The sequence below is a fragment of the Cynocephalus volans genome, chromosome 8 (assembly GCF_027409185.1).
Source record: "Cynocephalus volans isolate mCynVol1 chromosome 8, mCynVol1.pri, whole genome shotgun sequence".
In the NCBI taxonomy this organism is placed as follows: Eukaryota; Metazoa; Chordata; class Mammalia; order Dermoptera; family Cynocephalidae; genus Cynocephalus; species Cynocephalus volans.
In genome coordinates this window covers 20,651,120-20,676,364 of record NC_084467.1, presented here as the reverse complement: position 1 = coordinate 20,676,364, position 25,245 = coordinate 20,651,120, and the positions used below count along the sequence as shown (strand labels likewise).

General features: G+C 42.9%; 1 protein-coding gene across 3 annotated transcripts in view; it reads right to left on the bottom strand.

Moving 5' to 3' along the window:
• Window positions 1-655: 655 nt before the first annotated feature.
• CEP85 (centrosomal protein 85) overlaps window positions 656-25,245 on the bottom strand; it is a 49,522-nt gene continuing 24,932 nt past the window's right edge. For 2 of the 3 annotated variants that reach the window (XM_063106557.1, XM_063106556.1), the window contains exons 2-14: window positions 24,619-24,689; window positions 21,241-21,393; window positions 14,145-14,830; window positions 12,645-12,778; window positions 12,096-12,213; window positions 10,811-10,996; window positions 9,421-9,573; window positions 9,037-9,191; window positions 8,009-8,096; window positions 7,033-7,083; window positions 4,146-4,253; window positions 2,760-2,985; window positions 656-2,373 (exon numbers count right to left, since the gene is read on the bottom strand). In XM_063106557.1, the coding sequence (XP_062962627.1) occupies window positions 2,213-2,373; window positions 2,760-2,985; window positions 4,146-4,253; window positions 7,033-7,083; window positions 8,009-8,096; window positions 9,037-9,191; window positions 9,421-9,573; window positions 10,811-10,996; window positions 12,096-12,213; window positions 12,645-12,778; window positions 14,145-14,830; window positions 21,241-21,393; window positions 24,619-24,667 (2,268 nt within the window). In that variant the 5' untranslated portion in view covers window positions 24,668-24,689 and the 3' untranslated portion in view covers window positions 656-2,212. Of the gene's footprint in view, window positions 2,374-2,759; window positions 2,986-4,145; window positions 4,254-7,032; window positions 7,084-8,008; window positions 8,097-9,036; window positions 9,192-9,420; window positions 9,574-10,810; window positions 10,997-12,095; window positions 12,214-12,644; window positions 12,779-14,144; window positions 14,831-15,251; window positions 15,485-21,240; window positions 21,394-24,618; window positions 24,690-25,245 lie in introns of those variants that run through there. The other variant, XM_063106558.1, reaches the window with a different exon arrangement.

Below are 25,245 nucleotides of genomic sequence, written 5' to 3'. Positions count from 1 at the left end.
CGGAGACCAAGGTAAGAGGCTGTTAGGTCTGGAAAATGTGGAGGCAAAGGCTGGTATCAGGACTCGAGAGACTGGGCTCAAGCTGGCCCTTGTTAAAGAGCCACAGCTGGTCTTGGGGTGGCGCAGATCAACCCCAACTCCATGCTGCAGGTGGCACTCCAAAACTGCTGCTACCCCCAGCAAGAACGGACTCCAGCAACCAGCCCCACTTTGGAGACTTAGCTATCTAGAGCTGGACAATGCCCCTCAGAAGTTCCCCCAGGTCCAGGGCTCAAACAGGTAATAGCCCAGAAAGACAACCCTTTCTCTCAGAGGCAAGCAGTGCCCTGATTTGCTCTTGGAAAGCCACTTCACAGAAATTCATAGGCAGCCAACTTTCTTCCTGAGAGGACTGCTGAATTTCCAGTGACAAACTTGCTCTATAACTCTGGGCAGCTTTGCCCAGCAGAAACTGGTGTGGGAAGAGATCGTATTTGCCCCCATAGAAGGACAGAGGGGTGGAAGTGGCAGAGAGATGGACATGAGGCTGGACCTGCCAAAGGTCCCCTTGCTGCTACCTGGGGAACCTGGCTAAACACCCAGTCTTTGGCTCCAACAAATCAAAGCAAGGAATGGGGAAGGGCGGTGGTGATGGAAGACTGTGGGAAACTGAGGAGTCTGTTAAATATTTTATTTTGTAATCAAAATAGGCAATACAAACCAGTTGACATAACAAAGATTCATATAAATAACTGCTTATAAACTTTAGGAGGAAAAATACCCATGAGCATAGTGGCTGGGCTCCCAACACAGGGTGGAGACCAACCAGGCAGCTCTGCTTTTAGGAGGCAGGAGCCCAGAGGCTGAGCGCATGGATGGGTGGGGCAGCTTTGAATGGAAGAGATAAGTCACTCCATAAATAAAACACAAACTTCTAAAAACACTTAAGAAAGAGCCTCATTCAGGCTCAGGAGTGAGGTCCAGGATGCTGCCAACAGCCCAAAGCTTAGCAAGAACCTTGTAGTGGCTGACTCCGGGCTCCTGAACTGCTTGGTGCTCCCCCACACTCACACACGGCCCCTGCCTGGCCTTGCTCCAGATCTAGAGGAGACCTGGGGCTGGCGCAACAACCATAGACAAACAACTGTGAGATGCTCCTTAAACCAGGAGGCAAGAAAAACCAGAAAGCTGAGGGTCCAAAGGCCCCAGGAAAACAAACAAAACCCAGAAAACACCAAAAGCTGTATCTTAAAGCTGACCTGTACTAGGTACTATGAAATTTCAAGGAGGCCACAGCAGGAAAGAGAAAGGACCTCCCACCCCCAACACAGGAGAGGCACAAATCAGAGGGCTGGGCATAGGCTCCCTCCCTGGAGAAACAGGTGAGCAGCTTGATAGTTGCCCTGTGGCCTTCTAGGAAAAAATTTTGCCCAAGCCCAGAAACACAGAGAAGAGTTTGCACTCCAGGCCCTAGAAGAGGGATACCTGGAAGGCCTGAGAACAAAGGAGAAGGGAGCTGTGCTAACCACATGGCCAGGGCTCCAGGGCAGCGAAAGAAAATGGCATGGTTGGCAGATTAAGGAGCCCTGGCTGTAATACCTAGGTCCCCAATCCTAGTGGGTACTCTGCTAATGAACAGATCACCCTGAGGCTTCTGCGAGTACAACAGCCCTGAGGAAAAAGCAATGGGACCGGGCCTGAGAAAACCCAGAAAGCCAGTTCAGTTCACAAGTAGGCTGGCACATGGGGCTTGAGAATTCTCAAATGGCCACAGTTACCAGTACTCAGGCTTTCCAGGCCCCTCCAAAAAGCTCCGGGCATCAGCAGGATCAAAGTATGGAGTGGGAATGAACGAGGGTCTATACCAGAGGATGGAAAAGGGAGGTATGCAGCCTGTTTGCCTCTGATGTCAGCCTAGGGCTGGGAACAGTTTGTGAGGGACTTATCAGTTGTACCTGCAAAAGTTAATTAGTAACTCACCATCAAAGGGTAAATTAGGAAAACAGGACAAATGAAATTTAACAAGGCAAAGCCAGTGTGGGGCAGGGCAGGCACAGTCCCTTAATCAGCCCTTGGCCCCCAGATGCAGGATCTCATCTTCTCTCAGCCTCCTCTCTGGGAATAGCAGTAGACAGGAGGCAAGAGATTGGCAGGGCAGGAACCTGCTGGACTAGGCTCTCAGCAGCCCAGAGCCTCCCTGGGGGAATACAGCCTGTCCCACCCCTAGCATTCCTCACTGTGTGACACAGTTTTCTCCCATGTCCTGGGCGTATCTGTCTGACATGGTGGTCCTTAAGTCCTCGATGTCACGACGTAGCTGTTGAACCTCTTCTAGTTTCCTCCTGATCACATCTGGCTTCTGCAAATCTAGCTGAGTGTCTGGGTGCTGTGCCGCTGGGGAGAAGAGCATTTCAAGAGAATGTTAAGTCAGCTGAGAGAGACATTTTCATGTGGAGGGGGCAGTATGGATAGGCAATACCTTGAGGCCCATGGTCTTAGGACACGGCACTTTTAAAAAAGCAGCTGGGGATAGTGGGCTGATAGCTTGCTGCCTATGGCCCCGTTTTGTTTGTTCTGCATGCAAGTACCCTATAAAGATGTCTGTTTCCAAAACAGATTCACTGAATACCTACTTTGTAAAACACATAAACTTCCAGAGGGCAGTGACCAGGCCTATGCAGCATGTCCACACATTACCATAAGGATAGGAAAGTTGAATGGGGTTGAGAAGAGAATAAAGGCCCCTCTTTCCTGGGTCCCAGACTGGCCTGAGGACTCACAGTGAATGCCCAGGAGCAGGGAGAGGTTGGGGTCATGGCCCTGGGCCCTCTGGGTCACAATGCTGCAGACAGCCTGCAGATCTTGAAGGCAAGTGGCTAACTCCTGATGCAGTTCAAGTGCCAGCAGAGCTGTGTCCGGTGAAGATGGAGGCCCTGGTTGGGCCTGGCGCAGGTGTTCCTGGAGTGTCAGATTCTTCTCAATTAGGTCCTGGTTTTGCACTGAAAGCTGAGCAGATAGAAGGATAAGCACATTAATCCAGGCCCAGGGAGAGGCATAGTATCTGTACATGAGTATGCATGGGTGTGGATATATGTGTGCAGATGGGAGAAGATGAGTCACAGGTGACGTCCCCCTTCCCCACCACTACCCCTGCCAATAGGCTTACCACACTCCCCCCTACTAATATGAGTATCAGGCCTGGTTCCTCCTGTGGGTAGCTTAGGCCCACAGGGCTCCAGCATTAGAGAGGAAGGCACTCAGCAGGCTCTGAGTCATCAGCCTCCAGGTTTCTGTTCAGGAACCAGAGAAGATGTTCCCACCCCTAGGAACTCTATCTGAAGCCAGTCCCTCAGCCAACTCTGTTAGCCAGGCTATTAGAGAAGGCTTAACGTGAACTGTGAAATCTGAGGAGACACTGGTTTCAATCTCTCCCTACCACCCTTACAAAAGTGGCCACCAGCCAGCCTGATCACAGTATGTCAGAGAAATAAAGGGGGAAAGGAAGACAATGTAACAGCTAGTTGCCACCAGATGAGGGGGCTGAAGAAGCTGGGGACCTGGAGGATATAGCGCTGATCCTGCCTTTTCAAGCCCCCACTTTAGTGGAATTAGGCTTCACTACATAGACCAACTGTTAATGTATGTGTCTCTTTCCCTCCCTCTCCCTGACAGCTAATCCACTTTTCTTCCCTCCCCACCTCTATTCTGTTTTAAAGACTCTGAATAGAGTTCCTCCTGCAGTCCCAGCCCTCTACCTGCACTGGGCCATGTGACAATCCCAGCTCTGGAGGACTCCTTCCTAGGCACTTGGCCAGTGAACTTGGTTGCCCCCTGCTGACAAATGTGTTTACTGCAAGAGAACCACTAAACCCTCAGTCTTCTTGAACCCTCCTTCCACAACCCCATAAACCTGTGGCTGCAGGCAGGCAAAGGGAAAGAGAATGACTTTCCACATCCGAAAAGCATTCCCGGGTAATTATGGCTACTCTAGGCTTAGGGTCTTTTAATGTAAAAGATGATGCAATGTATCTTCCCAGTCCTCTGCCCAAAAAGCTCAGCAGGAGCTTCGACAACACTGAGGCTCTTATTGAGATAGGGATGGGGAGGGCTGACAGAGAAATCAGGTTTGTGGATTTAGTGCCAAGAGCCTGGCTGATGCTGCTCACCTCCTTCACGGCTGTGCGCAGCTGCTGCAGGGCTGTCTCCCTTCGCTGGGCCTCCTCTTTCAGGGCCTGGCTTGTTCCTTCTTCTTGAGCCACTTCCTGCTCTAGACTCTGAATCCCATGGGAAGGCATTGTGGGAGAACACACCAGGTGTATCAAGTCTGGTTCACACCGTATCACCTCCAGCCTGGACTCTATACTGAAGTCCCACCCCATCCACACACTGCTGATAGGAGATTATTTTAGAACAGCCTTGACCTGTGACTTCCCATTTAAACCCTCCTATAGCCCCTGACCACTATCAAATAGAAGCCAGCTTCTCAGCAGCACATTCAGGCAATCTGGCTCCTAGCTACTCTTCTAACCATCTCTCTCTTCAGCCTCCACTCCAGCCACACTGAATGACTGGCCCTCATCCCCGAAGGCTCCAGCCTCAATGCCTTTGCTCGCTCCCCTTCTCCTTTGCTCTAACTGCCTGTCTGCTCTGCCTGTCACTCCAGGAAACCCACAGGGCCCACCTGAACCTTCATCAACTTGCAAATCAGATCCAGTGAATTCTAACCCTACCATACCACTCATAGCTCCATAATGGCTCATGAGTACATCTGCTTCATGTTCTACCTGGCTGTGCATGATTCCTCCCTCCACTTGAACATAACTTTCTTGAGGACAGGGAATATGCCATTCATCTGAGTTCAATATTTATTGAGCACTTACTGTGACAGGCACTGAGGATACTGAAAAGAACACCAAACAGTCCCTGTATTTGAGGAGTTAACAGTCAAATGTCCTTGACAATACTGTGTATTAAATGCTTTTGACAGAGATGGAAATGGGTAGAAGAGCATATTCACAGGCACCTAACCTAGTGACTAGTACATATATGTATGTGTGGAGGGGTAGTCAGGGTCAGGAGGGGGGAGGTATTTAAGTTTATCTCGTGTCTCTCATTCTATTCATTCCAATTTCCCCCCAATTTTGAAGCTGACTAAACAAAGTGTAAAAAAAATTTTAAGGGGCCAGCGCGTGGCTCACTTGGGAGAAGTGTGGTGCTGATAACACCAAGGCCATGGGTTTGGATCCCTATATAGGGATGGCCGGTTTGCTCACTTGGGAGAGCATGGTGTTGACAACACCAAGTCAAAGGTTAAGGTCCCCTTACTGGTCATCTTTAAAAAAAAAAAAAAATTTTTTTTTAAATTTCCCATTTTGTATTAAAAAATATAACTGGGGCTGGCCAGTTAGTTCAGTTGGTTAGTGTAGTGCTAATACCAAGGTCCAAGGCTCGACCTCTGTACTGGCCAGCTGCAAACAAAACAAAACAAAACAAATAAACAACAGAAAAAAAACTGCCAAAGAGAATCACCTCATAACCACGAAATACCCCAGGTGACCGTGATGAATCTACCTAATTCCAGCAAATTCACCTGACATTTTAATTTGCCTGAGTCTCATCAAGGGTAAATATATCATTTAAAATGTTGGGCTTTTTCAGTCTTTGTGGAACCTCAGAGTTCTGGAAAACTAACTTTGAGATCCATTAAAAACTCTACCAAAACCCTGGGATTTTACATGTGTATATAAAACACTTAACAGGCATGACTATATCTCCTTACAGGCAGTGAAATAGGTGAACTAGATAGACACAGACCAACCCACATAAGGACAAAGGCAGGACTGCAGCCTTCAGGTGTTCCTCGGAATGCGTACATTTCGTGTGCTTTGGTGTGAACGGCTTTCGGAGTCTGAAGAGAAACTTGGGTGCGCCCGTGCTACCCATTGCCCAGGACTTCTTGGAGAACTCAGTTAAGGGCACTCCCCATTCTTGCCCACAGTGGAAACCAGGAGTCGTCTTTGGTTCTTTCCTGCCACAAAGAGGTTTTTTCTTTTTTTTCCCCTCTTTTTTCTGCTGATTAATTTTTTCCCGGCAGCTGGATAGGTTTACGCAGGAATGTATTGGGAACCCATAACCCCCTACATCCTGTCAGTCACTGATTCCTCTCAATTTAACCTCCTAAGAGTCACTTACATCTGTCCCCTCATATCTCCTCCCTGCTATACTTTCTCATGCCAGGTTCCCTCATGATCTCTCACTATAATTTGTGCAACAGTCCCCGGGCCTTGCCTTTCTCCAGGCTGCCAATCTTCTTCCACACTCAAGCCTGGGTTGCAAACCTGACTACATCACACCCCAATTAAATAGATTCTCATCACCTACCTAAAGAATAAAAGCTAACTTAGTTGGATAGACAAGGCCCTCGCATAGCCTGGAACACCTAGCTCCCCACTCACCACCTTAAACCAAATACTTCAACAGTATCAAACTGCTTGTAGCTCCACGTTCAAACCATGCTGTTTCAGGCCTCCAGGTTCCAACTCATGCTGTTCTTCCTACCTGGAATTCCAATACCATCTTATCCAGCTCTTCTTGTTTGCCTGGCTAACTCCTCCTTATCCTTCAAGGCTTAGGATCTCCAGAAACCTTTCCTTGACCTCCCATCCTCCACTGACTCTTCTGTGCTCCCACAGGGTAACACAGACATTGCCACCACAGTACTGTGCTGAAACTCCTATCGTGTTTGTCTGCCCAACAAGACTGTAGGCTCAAAAGCACCAACTGGGTCTCATTTTTCTTGTATTCCTAACACCAAGCAAACTGCACGGCAGAGAACAATACAGTTAACTCTCTGTATCCATGGAGGATTGGTTCCAGGATACACCCCTCCTCCCACCATGGATATCAAAATCTGTACATGCTCAAGTCCCCCAGTAAGCCCTTTGCATCTGCAGGTTCTGTATCCATGGATATGGAGAGCTGACTGTAAAATGTTGGCTGAATCCTAGAAATCCCATTAAGGCCCGACCACCATGTCCCAAGTATCCTGCTCACCTGTACTTGCGAGCGCAAATGATCCACCTTCTGCTGTTGCTTCTCTACAATCTGAAAGGCAAAGTTATCAAGTGTAAGGCTGATGGTGAGCTCAGAGGGCAAGGGGCTGCACAAGAATCTGTAGTCTTGCTATTTAACCCACTGACTACAGCCCACTAATAGTGAGACCAGGGTGAAGACTAGTTAGTTCTACCTACAGAAATACAGCCCAGTCTCCCAGTTCTGGCTAAGTAGCTTCATACTACTGTGCTCCAGTCACAAAGAGATTTATATAAGAATGTAGTGTGGACCCATGACCATTACTTGGGGCAAAGGGGACCCCCACCCTAATGACTACAGGCTAGTGGAATCAACTTTAAATACAGCCAATGCACATTCAGGTTCTTTGGTTCATGGCTAAAATTTCAGTTTAATGAAGCCTGCTGTATCCAGGGCTGTGATGGCTGATGTTACTTATAGCTTTGGTCGCACTGATAATCCAAGAAAAGACTGAACAGGCCTGGCTTCCTGTCATTTAAGACCACAGGCATTCTCTGAATCACTTCAGGGTCTTCTGTTTTGCTGACCTGCAGTCAGTCTCACCAGCAGGACCTTGGCTCCATCTTCTCTGAATTGAGAAACAAGGCCACTTATTGGTTAGAACTTTGCCCAATGCAAGAGAATCTGTATGGGTCTGAGCCATGAATGAAGTGCACCAAGCTTCAGTGCACCATTTTCAGTCACCTAGTCTGGATGTTCAGAGGCATATCCCACCCATTAACTTCTGCCTGTATTCTAGATGAATAAAGTTTGCCTGTCATAAGGATGAATATCTTAAATACGAAAGTTACTATGCAGGGGCAACTTCTCAGAAAAGAGAAAAGCTCTCGGTAGGGAATCCTAGGTAGCCCATGACCAAGAATGGTTCCTTTCCAAACACACAATCTTCTCTTTCCTCCCAGCCTAACCCCGTTACAGAATGGACACCCTCAGTCACCTTTCGGAGGGAGTCACACTCCTTCTGCCAGGACTCCATTTCTGCTTTTGAACCACTGGCCTCCTCCACAGACTGCTTATCTTGCAGGCTGAAAGACAGTGGCGTCCTCAAGAACTTTGAAGTCGGAGAGTTGTAGCTTCAACTCCTGGTTCTGCTACTTATTGTATGTTTTGGGACAAGACATTTAGGCTCCTCCAACCTGTAGCTGGGTATAATGACTTAGATTTGTTGTAATAAAAGGTGTGCCGCACAGAAGCTGCTCAGTGTATGTTAGTTTTCTTCCCTAGGGCCAGAACCTGTATATACAATGTGACACCAATGCCGTAGCTGCCCAAGGCTCTTGTATTCCTTGTTCTGATATTAAAAAAATAAACCTTCATTACATGTACTTAGATTATAAAAGGCAAACATGTACACTGTAGAAATTTTGGAAAATACAAGAGCTCCTTTTTTGACACACACAGTCTGGGACACAGCCAACTTTGTCCCCTAACCCTGCTTCTGAATCCAACCAATGATCTCTTCCAATGAGTCCCCATAATCACTTTATAGCATGACCCATCTGCTAAGATAAATGACAGGGACATTGTGGTTGAATATGGGATGAGAAATCCAATCCATCCCATTAGAAACTGGATTTGGTCCAAGAGGCTGTTGGATACAAAGATTTTTTTTCAGGAGGCTTAGCTCCCAAGACACCCTGAGAGTACATTCTGACATCTTGTTTTGTTCTCAGAACCTGTGGTTGCAATGGAGAGCAATCCCTAGGACTGAGAAGCAGATGCCCCTGGTAGGCATAACTCCCAGTAGTCAGCACCAGGACCCACTTTTGAAAAAATCCAGATACTTCACTTCCCAGTTTATAAAGTGTTTTCATTTATTCCATACGTATGTACCCAAGGATTGCTATATGCTAGGCACCGGGGTGGATATTTCCAAGGGACACAGTGATAAGCCCCCACTCCACCTCCACTCCATCCCAGAACCTAGCTCTCCACACCTTCGCTCAGTCCCACAGGGGTATTTACCTATGTCTAGTAGAGACGGATTCTGCTTCTCTCTGTCTCAGACTTTCCAGTTGAACCTCCTTCTCTCTGCAAGTTGCCTGGGTCTCCTCCAACAATCTCTCCAGCTCAGTCACTCTCTCCTGCAGCTCTGTGCTCTTCATCTCAGAATCCTTAAGCTGAGAGATAGGATCCCAGGCTTAGGTCAATAAGCCAAGGAAGACTTTGTCTGGGTACCTCAAAAAACTGGCAGTCCAGTTGAAAATTTAACAGGTGTGAATCTGGACATGAATCCTTTGGGATTTTCCTTTCAGGAAGCCAGAGTAACTGCACACAGCAGATGCTGAGAAAGTTCCCCCGCTTGGCCACTCCCTGCTTGCCCAGGCTATGACCAGACATTGCTGCTACCTGCTGGCTCTGCTTCTGATGGTCTTCCAGTGTAGGAAGGTCAGCCAGGTAGCGCTCCAAGGTCTCAATACGCTGCTGCTTCTCTCGGTTCTGTTCTGATTCCTTCTGACATTTCTTTTTCAAATTATTGATATGTTTATCACGACCCTTGACCTAGGGGGGGAAAAAGTCAAGAATCTGTCTCCATTCACTCCTCTAGGACCCTGAACATGAAATTTTTCAAAGTGACCGTTGTCTCTGCCCTTGAGGCTGTGAACGTTCTATTGCAGTAAAGGCAGAAAGCTGACCAAATTTTGCCATTTGGGATTAGGGCATAAACTGCAGAGTTAACAAACCTGAACTTTTCAATCAAGGGCAGAAAAGAAGGGCTCCTTGGGAAGTTTTAAAATGGGCAGCACTTCTACTGTATAATGAACAATTTGTGTGGTCTTTGTCCCAGGTTCTATGAGGTGACCTCTAAAATTCATCAAAAAACACAAAAGCATACTATTCAGAAATATATAGGTATTTATCAGGGGTAAGGGAAGAGTTGAGGATAGATACCACTGTGGAGTTGGGCTGGGGCACAGAACTACAAAATTTTTATTATAAACCTACTGGTATTTGATTATTTAACTTAGGTACACATGTTATTTTGATTAAAAATTTCCTTTTTAACAAGGCTTCTAAATCCTTGCTCTACCAATGGCACCAACATCACTTAGGAGCTTGTTGGTAATGTAGGATCTCGGGCCTGAGAATATGGATCTGCATTTTTAATACGATCCTCAAGCAATTCTTAAACACATTAAAGTCTGAAAAGCACTGCTATAGTTTTTTTGGATACAAATGGTTCAGAACTAAACAGTACTAAACTGAATTCCCAAAAACATGTGCTTTAGATACCAACTGAACCAAAAAATTTTAAACCAGCTTCTCTGATGATGACCAATCTCACCCTAAGGAAATTCTAAGAGCACTGGCAAAAATAAACTCCCAAACCAGCTGCACACATGGAATTTTTCTCTATTCTTTAGGTAGGGTGAGGAGAAACCAGACTGAATAATATAAATTTACCACAGGTATTCAAACATCTTGCAACAACAGTGCCATCTAGTATGACTGCCCGGGCTGGTTTTCCACCCCAGCCAGCTGGCGGCACATCACATCCTAAAACAGTGAGGAATTATACAGCTTTCCCCAACTGTGGTAGTTTTGTGGAGATAAAGCAGAAAGGAAGGGTTCCATTTCTAGCAGATGGGTTCTGCATGAGAAGCCAGTATAGGGTCTCACCCAATGGGCTTCTCCTGGTTCCAGGAACAGGGGCCAGAAATAGCCTAAGCTTTTTTGGCAGAGAGGGCTGACTGCCAACTCCTTTGTGATTTAGAGAGCTATCGACTCTTCAGCTCACCCTTTCTTCCTGTTTTTTCCCCTCCTCTGAATGCTTCTGCAATGCCACTTTGAGTGACTCCCTGATGAGCTGGACTTCAACTTCTGAAGCAGAGAGCTTCTTTTGAAGCTCAATCTTCTCTTTGCTCAAGGCTTCTGTCTTCTGTGCAAACTGTGCACGTAAGAAAGTGTTCTCTCGCTGCAATTCCTGCCAGAAAGATTCTCAATATGTAACTTGTTCATTACGCTTACAATCCCATGTACTTTACTTATTCCCAGACAATTTCATGGACAAATATCTTTCTCAAAGAATTTCTTCAAGCAGTGCTTCTCAAAGTATGGTCCTAGGACTAACAGCATCAGTATCACCTGATGCTTGAATTTCTCAGAAAAGCAATTTCTTGAGCCTGACTCCTAGGCCCACTGAATCAGAAACACTGGGGATGGGTCTCAATAATCTGTGTTTTAACAAGCCCTCCAGATGATTCTAACGCACACTCACATTTGAGAACCACTGCCTTAAAGCAGTACCTGACGAGTTGTAGTATAATGGAAGGAACACAGGACAAGACATAAGAAGCCCTCGGGTCAAGGCCTGGCTCCCCTCCACTCATTTCCTATATGATTTTAGGCAAGTTCTTCCTCCTTCCTGGAGTTCAGTTTTTTTCATCAGTAAATTAGAGAGAGGACTGAACTAGATTTTAATCCAAGGACCCTTCCCACTCTAATGTTCTAATACCATTGAATGGAATACTGCCTTAACAGGCCAACCAGGTAACAAAGCCAGCACTATAATCTATCCAATACCCATCACTCAAGAGCCCAAATTGTAGATGCTTGGTCAAAAAAAGCAGGCTTCTTTTCAAGCTCTCAACCCCCACAGCCATTGACCTCAGTAAGAATATGGTTTTCTTCAGGTGCTCCTAGACAGAATAAAAATAAGAATGGCTCTAAACCCACCATTACCTCTGCCTCTTCCTCCGTTTGGCCAGGGCTGGCAGATTAAGACTTCTCAGAACATCACCCAACTCTGGGACCTTACTATCTACCTTGTTCTGCCTTCCTTTTCTCCCAAGGATGTCCTGACACTGAGGCATCTGGAATCTTACCCGGTTCTACGCTCATGCCTTTTTTGCCCCTACAAGGGCACAGCAAAATGTGCTTTATAATCAGAATGTTTACTCTTTGAGGAAAGGGACACCTACATCACTTGATTCCCTTTGTATCTCCTGGATATTTAATGGTGCTAAGCAAAGAGAAGACAGAGTTGTGACAAGAAGAATGCCATCTTAAGTGCAAATGCTTACCTGCAGCCTCATCAAGCAGACATCCCCAAAGGGGGTAGGGCGGCCTAGAAGGGCACTGTGGATTTGTAGTTCACTCTCTCGCACTTTCTGCTCCAGCTGATTGATGTGTTTCCTCTGCCTGCAAAAACCAGTAGAATCAGGTTTGGGGTCCTGGTACTAACCCCCTCACAATATGAGCCTCTACTCTCCTTAGTCAGATGGGTACAATCCCTACCATGTAAGCAAAGACTTTGGATTCTGGGCATCACTGTTTTGCTGAAGGAGGAAGAGCAAATGAGAAAGACGACTTGGGGGAAATGAGGAAAGATCAGCTGCAATGAACCAGCTACCTCCTTAAGGCACTCCATAGAGCCCCTGCAGAGATACACAACTGGCCTATCACATTAGTCAGATACAAGACTAGGCTGTTTATCAACCTAGCTCTACCATGAGGAAAGGCATCAGCCTAAACAGAGGGAGATGCACTGCTCTTCATAAGACTTTATTAGGTGGCCTCAGTGGACCCGGGTAGAGCAGAGGCTGGCCCTATGGCACCCCTTACCCTCTTACTTGTCAATGAGGAGCTCCTTTTCCTTTAGAAGGTGTTCATTACTGTTTAAGATGCTGATCCACTGTGCTGGCTCTAAGATGGGCAGTGAAGGAGCAAAAGCAGCAGGATGGTGGCAGACGGCTCCATTCTGAAGCTGAAAGACAAGCAGGCCTTCTCAGAGGAGCTTGATCTTGACCCAGAGGCACCTGAGAACACCTGAATAGTACCCAACTGGGTCTGTAGTCAAGACCCAGTTTGGCTCAGCCTGATAAAACTCAATATTTATGAAATAATTTTAGCTCTGATGCATGACTGGAAAGAACCTGCCAGGGAGATTTCTGCCAACTTAACACTCCCTGTTCAGAAAGGCTTTAGTTTCTAAGAAAAGGTCAGTTATCTTTTATTATCTGACAACACAGGCAAACCAGGAGTCAATATGTCCTCACCAACAAGGGAAGAAGAGCATGTCCTGCTCCTTTCCTTCTCACTCTTCAGCAGCACAAGGACTTTTTAAAAAAAAATTACGAAAAGTGGTACAGTGGAAAGAAAACAAGGGTTCAAAGATGATTTTTATACCCTAGCTCTGCCGCTTACCAGCTTTGTGACCCTGGGAAGACTACTCATTTTTAGACTGTTAAGTTTCTACATTTACCTTACCATGGTGCTATGAGGATTAAATAAGATTCTGTATGTGAAAGTACCTCACCTAGTATATAGCCAGTACACAATCAACGCTAGTGTTCTACCTTTTGGGGTTCTCCCTTGTAACCTTTTCCTTTGGAGAACCTATCTGGTGTTTATTAGACCACCGACAGATTAATGGCCAACAGCTCACAAGCTTTCATCTCCTGTCTAAAAACATCTTCCAGGGCTGGCTGGTTAGCTCAGTTGGTTAGAGTGCAGCCTTATAACACCAAGGTCTTGGTTTGGAGCCTCATATTGGCCAGCTGCCAAAAAAAAAAAAAAAAAGAATTTAAAAACATCTTCCTTCTTTCTTACAAATGTTTCTTCTTTTCCTTTTTTTTTGGCGGGGGAGGGGGGGAGTGGGGGGCAGCTGGCCAGTATGGGACAAATGTTTTTTGTTTTTTCTATTCTTTTTTTTTTTTTTTTTAAGATGACTGGTAAGGGGATCTTAACACTTGACCTGGTGTTGTCAGCACCACACTCTGAAGTGAGCTAACCGGCCATCCCTATATAGGGATCCAAACCTGTGGCCTTGGTGTTATCAGTACCGCACTCTCCCAAGTGAGCCACGGGCAAGCCCTACAAATGTTTTTTCTTTAAAGTCAAAACTTATCTTACTTGATTAGAGTACAGTGTTATAACACCAATGTCAAGGGCTCAGATCCCCACACTGGCCAGTCACCAAAAAAATCCCCCCAAAACCCCAAAAAACAAACCCATACATACATACACACATATACATACATGTGTGTGTATATAAAACTTACAGGACAAAAGCCATACAGTTCTAAGAACCTCACAGAACCTGCAAAATCCGAGGAAAGAAGGGTCTCTACCTGCATTTGCTCCATCTGTAAACGGATTAATTCCAGCTGCTGCCGACAAGTGCTGAGTTCACAAGATTGCTCATGGGGATGCCAAGGGTCAGGACTCGGCTGCCACACCTGAGAGGGTAGAGGCTTGGAAAGACCAGGAGCAGGCTGGAGTCCCAAAGAGAAACTGCTAGGGTGTGGTCCATTCCGCTCAAACACTGCCCCACTGCCTGGTGCCTTCTTGGCCTCAGGCAACACTTTGTACAACTCCTTGTTTGTGTCGGTTCTTGGGTTGTGGAAGTGGACTCGATAGTGGGGATCTGAATAAAGTGTCTCCATCATTGCCGAATGATTCAGGGTACATTCCATATTAGGAATATCAAACTTCCTCATTTCTTCCTCTCTTTCATGGCCTACTGCTGGAAACCAGGACTGCTCAATTCCATTTTCTCCAGTAGCACCACAGGGATACATAAGATCTCTAGACAGGCCCGGAGAACGTTTCATTGCACTGAGGTCTCCATTTCTTGTCATCCCCACACTTTCAGCCAACACTGACAAAGGGAGTTTGGATGAAGAAGGTCCAGCAGGTATAGAATTTGGCTTGGCAGGAGAGGTCCCTAAAGTAGAAGGCATCACATGGGCTGTTGGAATGGTTACGTGGCTTTTGATGGGCTGGAAAGAAGGGCTGCCACTTGAGCTGCAAAAATCTGCGGAGAGAATATTCTTCCATAAGTCAAAATAGAAGGAGCAAGCTTTCTTGAGTTTGACTGCTACGCCAGATGTTCTCTGCCTGTCCTGAGACCGGAGAGAGCACTATCATCAAAAGTATCAGGCAGAAAGACATGGCAACCTAACCGGGAGATGTGTGTTCCAGGATCTCAAAAGCCATTCACAAGGTAAACCAACAAAAGGCAACAATGGCTTCAACTTTTAACTTACATTCTGTCCTTTGTACTTGAATAAAAACTCTTTGGGGAGGTCTGGTTAACTCAGTTGGTTAGAGCACGGTGTTATAACACCAAGGTCGAGGGTTTGAATCCCCGTACCAGACAGCCGCGCCAAAAAAAAAATCTTGCCAGTCAACAAAGCTAAAAACTAAACTTTAAAAAAAAAAAAAATATCACTTACTTAAGGGATATGGATTAGGTCCTTACTCTTCTGGAAGCTGAGCAACTCTAAGCTATAATCCAATCTAATAAAAATATCATTTCAGCAGGTTGCCAGAATCTTCTGTGTCCTCCAGAAGCTCCCCCGTGACGTTGAGCAATGAATCTAAACTATCTGAAGAATAAAGTGAACTATACAGTCCTGCTCAGTATCCAGGGCGGGGAGTATAGCATTTGAGTCAGGATTCTGTTCTCTCTCCCACACCCCAGACCTGACTGCCTGGATATGTGAAGTTATTCTTAGTAACTCTCAGGTTTCACACTAGGACAGTGAGCACTCTCGAGTGGGTACACACTGAAATCCTGTATTTTATATTTTGCCTTTCATTTGCCCCCTTGTGTGTACCCAACTATGATTTTATTTTGGCAGCTAGCTGGTACGGTGATCTGAACCCTTGACCTTGATGTTACAACCCTGTGCTCTAACCAACTGAGCTAACTGACCAGCCCCCCAAATGTGATTTTTAACTTTTCCTTCAGACTGGATTCATATTTCCTTTGGCTCCTTCCTTGTCTTGGGAGACAACCATCTGATTAGCCCTGCTGAAAAAGGTTCACATTTCTACCTCTTTCCAACTTTCAAGTGGTACTCTGTGGAGGACTACAGGTCACAGAGGTAATATGCCAGTGCAGTGGGCTGCAAGCAAACAATAAGACAGAAATGTGAGGTAATATACCTGGTTACCTTCAGCAGGCAGAAAACCAAATAAGGAGACAAGGAATACCAATTTCTTCCCTTTTCAACTCTTACGTTCAGTATTCTTTTCCAAACCAAGCACATCTACCATAAAGAAGAAGGACTACTAATTTGTTTCTCTTTTTTCCTCCACCAACCAACACAGAGAACATTCAGTTAATGAGGACAGATACTATAAACTTTCCCAGAATTATATGAGTATAGATCAGCTATCATCTTCTCATGAAGCACCTCTTTAAAACATGGGCAAGCCACCTCACACCTGTCAGAATGGCTATTATCAAAAAGATGGAAGATAAAGGTTGGCAAGGATGTGGAGAAAAGAAAACCCTAGTATACTGTGGTGAGAATGTAAATTAATACTGCTATTATGGAAAACAGTATGGAGGTTCCTCAAAAAACTAAAAATAGGGCTGGCCAGTTAGCTCAGTCAGTTAAAGCATAGTATTATAACAAACACCTTGCAAGGTCAAGGGTTCAGATTCCTGTACTGGCCAGCTGCCAAAAAAAAAAAGAGAGAGTTCCCATATGATCTAGCAATCCCACGCTGGTTATATATCCCAAAGAGTTGAAATCAGTGTGTAGAAGAGATATCTATGCTCCCATGTTATTTGTAGCATTATTCATAATAGCCAAGTTATGTCATCAACCTAAGTGTCCATCAACCTATGGATAAAGAAAATGTGTCATATACACATAATGGAATACTATTCAACCTCAAAAAAGAAGGAAATTATGTCACTTGCAACAACATGGATGAACCTGAAGGACAATTATGTTGAGTAAAACAAGCCAGGCACAGAGAGAACAATATCACACGTTCTTATTTATATACGGAAGCTTAAAAAATCAAACACATAGAAGCAGAGACCAGGATGGCGGTTACCAGAAGCTGGGGAGTGGGGGAGGGGATGCAGAGATGTTTGTCAAAGGGTACAATGTTTCAGTTACACAGGAGGAAAAAATAAATATTTGAAAGGAAAAAAATGGATAAGCCAAATTATCTCTTACAATATATGCAGAGTATCTAATTTCCTACACTTAGATGACTTGGAAATACATAAAAGGCCATACCAAAAAAACAAAAACCTGAATAATTTCTGATAACATGCATCAGCTTCTCTGGACCAAGAAAGAAGAAAAATTCTTAGTTAAAGGACAGAGTTGTTTTGATGTTCCACGTCTTACATATAAGGCAAGTCATTAAGGTTAAGGCAGACTGGTGATGATGGAAACTTCCAATACTAGTAAGAAATCTACTTGAAATCCTCCATAATAACACCACAATATCAGCTCTCACCAAGGTCCCTACTCCCATAGTTAATTATGGAACAGAAGACAGTGAGGTTGTGGCATATGAAGGGCTACCATGCTGAACTTTGTAATAGCTTCTTCCATTCTCCATCTACAGCCCCACACTCTTTCAAGATTCACTAAATTCAGTTCTGAGCCCATAACCCCCCAAATAATGCCAAACCAAAGCCAAGAAGAAAAGCACCAACTGACCCAGGAGAATGTGGTTTTTCTAATTTTCTAGTGTTCATGGTCCATCTGTGAGTGACAGATGACCATGAAACTAGAAAATTAAAGTGAGTCTTTGTATTTCTCATTCGTCTATTGGGTTTATCTGTTTATATCAAGGAAATGGCATGATTCTGAAGGAAAAAATCTCAAGTTACACCTTAAGTCTGGTTTGTATTTTAGAATACTTTGAAGCAAAACTGCAACACTCATTTTCAAAAGGGCCACTATAGTCTACAATTTTCAAAGGCATTCAAAATTTAGTGTACGGGATATGTGATTTTTATTTAGAGAGGTCTACAGTTCCCCAAATCACTGGATTTTTGCCATTTTAAGGATATAGTTCTAAATCTTTCCTCTCCCGAACTACACTCTCTTGCCCCTTCCAAAAAACAACTCATTTCTTTCTAGCAACCCTCCTTTAATTATAAGGGTAGATTTAGCTATTGCTATGCTAAATCTCAACCACATCTGTCTACATCCTGTACCGGTTTATTAAGTATGGTACAGTAGTTTGAACTAAGCCAGCAACTATTTCAGTCTTTAGCAAAGAGCTGAAAGCATTCCGAGCTCTTCAGTACCCACCTCTACCCTCTCCCTTGAGAATCTTCCAAGGTAAAATGCCCAGTGAAGGGTGGAATCAAAAGCGAGCCTTATTCAATTTAAAGATGCAACAATGAACTACATTTTATATCAGTCACAAGGGTTCTTGTCAACTAGGCTCCAACTTAGATTCATGAACAAAATGGGCGAGACTTAAGATTAGGATAAAGACTATGGTATGCAACAAACATGGCAGAAAAGACACTTTGGTTCCTTTAAAAAAACTTCTAGACCAATGGCTTTAGCCACTCTATTTCAAGGCTATCACAACTTAAAAAGAATGCACTGAATAGAAGTATATACATTATTTCCCCAAAGGAATAAAAAAACACAGTCACACACTCAATCTGTGTAACAAACAATTTGACTGAATTAAATACAGCCAGTCAATTCAATAGGCGGAAAATACAGACCATTGTTTGATTTAAAAAATACCTATTATTTAGTCAAAATGAAAAGGTCCCATGACTGTACACGTAGGCAAAATCTTAACAAGTCAAAATTAAATTGACAGTAACATTTTTGATTACACAAGTGATGGAAAGCATACTACACAGTTAGGAAACCAGAATTTGGTAACCAGCTGTGTGACGTCATATAAGTTACTTAATTAATCCCTTGGGGAATTTTTGTTATTCACCAGCAAAAAGAAGCTTGATTAAGTGACTTTTAAAGTCCAGTCTACCTCAAAATCTATGATTCAATTCTACTCAACACAAGGGTACTTCAAACAGTTCATGGAAAGTGGGCCTGTCCATGGCTCACTTGGGAGAGCGTGGTGCTGACAATACCAAGTCAAGGGTTAAGATCCTCTTACCAGTCATCTTTAAAAAAAAAAAAAAAAAAAACAGTTCATGGAAAGATTTTATTATCTTTTAATTCTATTTTACCATGAACTTTTTACCCTCATATTTACTGACCATAGTTTCCATATACACACAGCAGTCAAACTATTAAAATTAATGCTAGGTATCTAGGAGTCAGTGATAGCAGATGTGAGTTTTTTGGGTTTTTTTCCCCTTTTCATTCCTCTTATTTTTTCTAAACATTTCTATTCCTTAAAAAAAATTATTTTTTTGGTTGCTGGCCTGTATGGGGATCCGAACCCTTGACCTAGGTGTTATATCACTGTGTTCTAACTAAGAATAGAGGCCAGCCTCTATTCTTCTTTTAAAAACAACTTTATAGAGATAAAATTCACATACTATACAATTCACCCACCTGAAGTGTATAATTCAATGGTTTTCAGTATATTTAGAGTTGTGTAACCACCACTACAATCAATTTTAGAATAGTTTTATCATTCCAAAAAGAAATTTCTTATCCTGTGGCAGTCACACTCCATTCCTCTCAAATTCCCCAGCCCTAGGAAATGACTAATTTATGTTCTGTCTCTGTAGATTTGCTTATTCTGGACATTTCATGTAAATGGAATCATGCAATATGTGGCCTTTTGTGTGTGGCTTTTTTTACTTAGCGTAATGTTTCTAAGCTTCATCCATTTGGTAGCATGTACCAGTACTTCTATTTTTTTCTTCTTTCTGAATAATATTCAACTGTATGGGGCTGACCCGTAGCTCACTCAGGAAAGTGTGGTGCTGGTAACACCAAGGCCACGGGTTCTGATCCCATATAGGGATGGCCGGTTGGCTTACTGGGTGAGCATAGTGCTGACAACACCAAGTCAAGGGTTGGGATCCCCCTACTGGTCATCTTTAAAAAAAAAAAAAAAAAATGCATGTATATACTACATTTTACTAATCTGCTCATCAGTTGTGGACATTTGGGTTGTTTCCACTTTTGGGCTATTATGAAAAATGCAGCTATGGACATTTGTGTGTAAGTTTCTTTGTGGATGTATGTTTTCATTTCTCTTGCGTATATGCCTAAGAGAATTACTGGGTCATAAGGTAACTCTGTTTAACCTTTTGAGGAACTGCCAAACTGTTTTCCAAAGCAGCTGCAATATTTTTACATTCCCACCAGCAATGTATGAAGGTTCCAATTTCTCTACATTCTCCCCAACACTTGTTGTTATTGTTGTGATTACAGCCATCCTAGTGGCTATGGAGTAGATATGTTTTTAAATGACAGTATCTGATAAAGTACCAAAGTGACTACTCCTGTGACTTTAATCAACTCATCCAATCACTTTGAAATTCAGCTTTCTCATCTGTAAAATGGAAATAATAAAATATTTCATAGGGTCCTTAAGGACACTAAAGAAATAATATAGAAAAAATTAGCATTGTATCTATCACAAACCATATAGTAAATTTTAATTATTTTCATTAGGTCTTCTACCCTCCAGGAACTCACTTTCTAAAGGGAAAAACAAAATACCCTTGTAAAGTACTTTCTGGCAGTTGTTAATTTAAGTGCAAAAACAAGTGGCAGAGATAATAAATATACAAGATTGCAAAGAGGAAAGAGATCAGTAATGGGTGAAAGGGATGGGAAAAGCCTTGTGGGACACTGCTAGATCTTGAATAGTAAGTAAGATCAGCATAGCTAGGAAGGGTGAAAGGAGGTGGGAATAAAACAAATGGGCCCAGATTAAAGAAGAAAAAAAAAGCACCCAGGCATCAAAAAACAGCAAAACAGTCCTGTACTTTCATAGCATAGTAAAACAACAGACCTGATGACAGCAAGAAATATGATTGAGGCTAGCTGGTTAGCTTTAGAGCATGGTGCTAATAACACTAAGATCCAGGGTTCAATCCCTATACCTGCCAGCTGGAAAAAAAAAAAAAAGCTTGAATGGTTGAATGGGTGGGGTAAGACCAGATCACAAAAGAGCTGAGGCCTCTGAACTTTATCTTCCAAGTAATGGGAAAGATTGAGGATTTGCAGAAAAGGGAAACTATGAAATCAGGCCTTTAGCAAGATTAATCTGGCAGCAGAAGGAAAGATGGGAGGCCAAGAAACCTAGTAGGTTGTTTCAGATAGGATAAACAGTAGAAATTGAGATGAAGGGACCAGATGGGAGAAGCACAGGGTAAGAAGAATTAAACGGACTCTCTGACGGAACAGACTGACCTTATAAATATATTGTAAATGACAATACACCTAGAATACAATCTGAAAATGAGAATAAATATTGGTAATCAAATCATTAATCCAAACTTACCCTCTGCAATGTCTGAGCACGATGTCCCAATGGCTGTGTCCCCACTGTCAGCTACACTTGAACAGCGGCTGAAGCGGCTTCGATAGGCCTCTGAGATAACTGGCGTCTGCCATTCAGTCCCCAGAGAACTGCCCTTCTGAATCACACTGGAACCTGAAACAAGTAGCATTTCCCACCTTTACTGTGAACCAGCTGATGTAAACCCATGAGACTATTTTTAAAAAATCACTTAAGCCTATGAAAGAATAGCAGCACTCCACCCTTTTCTCTCTCCTGTGCCTATTTCTGCTACTCTGAACTAGTTGATTTTAAGTGGAAATATCATGAAAGGTAAGAACATTCAAGACAGAAATAAAACCTACCAAGAATCCAGGTGTACAGGGACAGAAAGCAATCATATTAAACAGCAGCTACCATCTATTGAAACCTTCAGTCCACAGCACTTTACAAACATAATCTTGCCTACGTACTTAGCAAAAATTATCATCCCTATTTTACAGAGGGGAGGGCTGAGATTTGAATCCAGGTCTTTCTGATTCCAACACCCACATTCTTTCTTCTTACAGAGTTTTTCAATGGTGCTTTTGGTATTCTGGGCATGACATTCTTCAACGTGTAGTCTATATATCACAGAATGGTTTAGCATCCCTGGTCCCAACCCACTAAATGCCAGTAGCAACCCTCATCCAATCCTACCATCATTGTGAAGCCAGAAAATACCCCATAGAGTATTTTTAACTGCTCCCTAATGCAACAGGCAGCCCAGTCCTTTGTTGAAAACCACTGCTTTGCTGAACCAAAGTACCCTCAACAGGTGAATATAGATCCAGGGGAGTTTTGAAAGTCAATCGGAAAAGCTTAAGACTTTATCTTGAGGGCAATGCAAAGAAACCACTAAATTTTCTAGGCAGGTAAGACAAAAACAAAAAAAGACTGATGAAATTTATCTGACTTTTTAAAGCTTGCTATTTGGGGGATGGTAGGTAGGAAGTGTTTTATAAATATTTGATTTACTAACATACTAGCAAAGATTTAAATTTAAATTATTTTTTAAAAACCACTATAATTTGTCTAAGTGGTGTCTGATAATCCATGTAAATGAGAAGAAAAAAAGTAATGGCAGCTACTTATCCCCATTTAACTTAAGAGTGTTAGAGTTGACATCATTAAGTATGGTTCTACAGACTCTTTGATCCAATGGGAGGTAAATAATATTTAAACACAAATTACCTTATTCCTTTCTTCCAAATTTAGTGCTTCTCCCATCTTTTTAACCTATTTTCTTCTACTTTTGCTCCTTTTTTGCTACCCTTTCTTCTGCTTGCTATTGAAGGCAACCCTAACTTTCCCCAATGACTCCTCCTAGTCTGAGTCACAGTGGACTGCCTAATGTGAAAGAATTTCCCCAATCCATATACACTCAGTAATCTGTAATAATTTTTAATAGAAGACATAGACAACAACCAGAGCTTCTGAGCAGCATGAAATTAGCCAACATTACTATACTAAGTTGGTGTAACTGTAGCCAGAAGCAAGGAAATTTGACCTCTTGGTGAGTCTATATGGCTTTATCTCTCTAGTCAGTGTACCATTTGCCAAGCCTTTTGAAAGAGTTAAGATTGAGGGCCTCTATTACCACGTTCCTGGCCTCCTACTGAAGACCACTCCCTGTTACTACTATTAATCTGCATACTTCATCACCAGTATTTTTCCATCTACTGGCTCCATATCCTGAATCTAAAAAGATATTTGTTACAGTAAAAATATGTTTTGGTATGGGCTGCCCATGGCTCACTTGGGAGAGTATGGTGCTGATAACACCAAGGCCACAGGTTCGGATCCCTATATAAGGATGGCCGGTTAGCTCACTTGGGAGAGCGTGGTGCTGACAACACCAAGTCAAGGGTTAAGATCCCCTTACCGGTCATCTTTGAAAAAAAAAAAAAAAAGAAAATGTTTTGGTATATTTGTAGAATCTTATTCTTATTTTAAAATCCAAGTTTGAAAGCTGAATTTTTTTGTGTGATATTACATGTCCTATCAGCAGTATCTTTATCAAATATTAAGACCATCATTAATCTGAATGAGATACTATTAAAAAGAGAAAAAGCCGGGGCCAGCCCGTGGCTCACTTGGGAGAGTGCAGTGCTGATAACACCAAGGCCATGGGTTCAGATCCTATATAGTGATGGCTGGTTAGCTCACTGGCTGAATGTTGTGATGACAACACCAAGCCAAGGGTTAAGGTCCCCTTACCAGTCATCTTTAAAAAAAAATAAAGACAAAAAGCCATCAAAAAAGCAGTGAGCTTTGTTAGGAATTACTACATCCCCAAAATTTGCATTACATACATAATTATAAGAAACTGTACAATCCTAAGACAGTGAATGGCACACAGCAGATGTTCAACAAATATTTGCTGAATGAATCAAACTGATTCAACTAATGCTTATAATAATGCCTACTGTATGCAAGGCAGCATGTCTAGAAGAATACACCAAATATCTACCAAATGTCTACCATGAGTAAGGCACCATGGGATTTTAAAGTTAAATAAAACAAAACATACCCTTAGTTTAATAAAATGTGCCCTTTTCTTTATAAATACCCCAGAATTCAAAAAGTCATTTTTCTAAAATGCTACTTCCTATTTGAAATATACCATATCTAATTAATATACCCGGGCCGAGCCCGTGGCGTACTTGGTAGAGTGCTGCGCTGGGAGCACAGCGACGCTCCCGCCGCGGGTTCGGATCCTATATAGGACTGACCGGTGCACTCACTGGCTGAGTGCCGGTCACGAAAAAACGACAAAAAAAAAAAAAAAAAAAAAAAAAATTAATATACCCACTCAGTGTATATACAAGTATATATTTACATATGCTTAATATATATACTTAATATAGCTACTTAGTATATCTACTGAGCTTTCAAAATCTTGCTAATCCATTCTAAAGATAAATTCCTGAGTCTCTAGTGACAACCCAACAGAGACTGTTGGCAGTGAAGAATAATTCTGATCTTTTTGGGGTAGCAGATGACTGACCCACACAGAGGACTGCAAAGACAACACAGAACACAGTAATCTATGTTGTGTTTTTCTCATTTCAAATGGAACTATGTTCCAAGTCATTCTGTTCCAATCCTTTATGTGTCCTCCCTCAAAATCATGTGCCTTGTTGAAAGCCTTGTGGGACCAGAGATAAATAATCGTTCCCTCAGAGACACCTGTTTTTATTCAATGTAGCGCCATGTTATTTTTGTTTTTTTCAGTACCAGAATTTCAGTGAATGCTTGTTTGCTCAGTATTTCCCTTAAAGAATGTAAAAATAACAGATCAAAGATCAGAATTTAACCTAGAAAACTTTGACTACTCACCTGGTGAAGTGTTGTGAGAGATCCTCTCACTTGGGTATTTCTCCTGCATGGCCACCAGTTATTTCAGCCAACTGTAGAATGAAGAAATAACCAGTCAGATCTCTCCAGAATCTTTTAATTCTCTGTAACTCAATTCCCATTACTGAAACTGTCAAAACCATATAGAATACTCAAATATTCCACAAATTTTACTCCTAAGTTTATTTTTAAAGGCAAAGCAACTTCAATACTATACCCTACTTTTCTTCCCAAAGCAAGCAGAGAAAACCTAGAACCAAACAGAGATTCCCAATACAGATCCCACATGGTCCTAGCCCCTCTAATTGTTACAAAATTAAAAAATATTATTTTAACAAACTTTGCCATGTATCTTAGCCACAAGGACATAATGGGAAGGTGGGGTGGAGAAAGAACTAAAGAACCAAACCAACAGTGAAGTATTATAGCCTCAATTATGATCAACTTAAAACAAATCCCCCAATTCCTCCATTAATGAAAGTTAGTCACATATGATGCATGGAGATGGACAGAACTCTTGGCCATAAGTAGAACCCCAATCCTTAGATAGGTTTGGGGTTTTCTTTCCATTTCCCAGCCCCTTAAAACATTTATATTTACTCTAGGGGT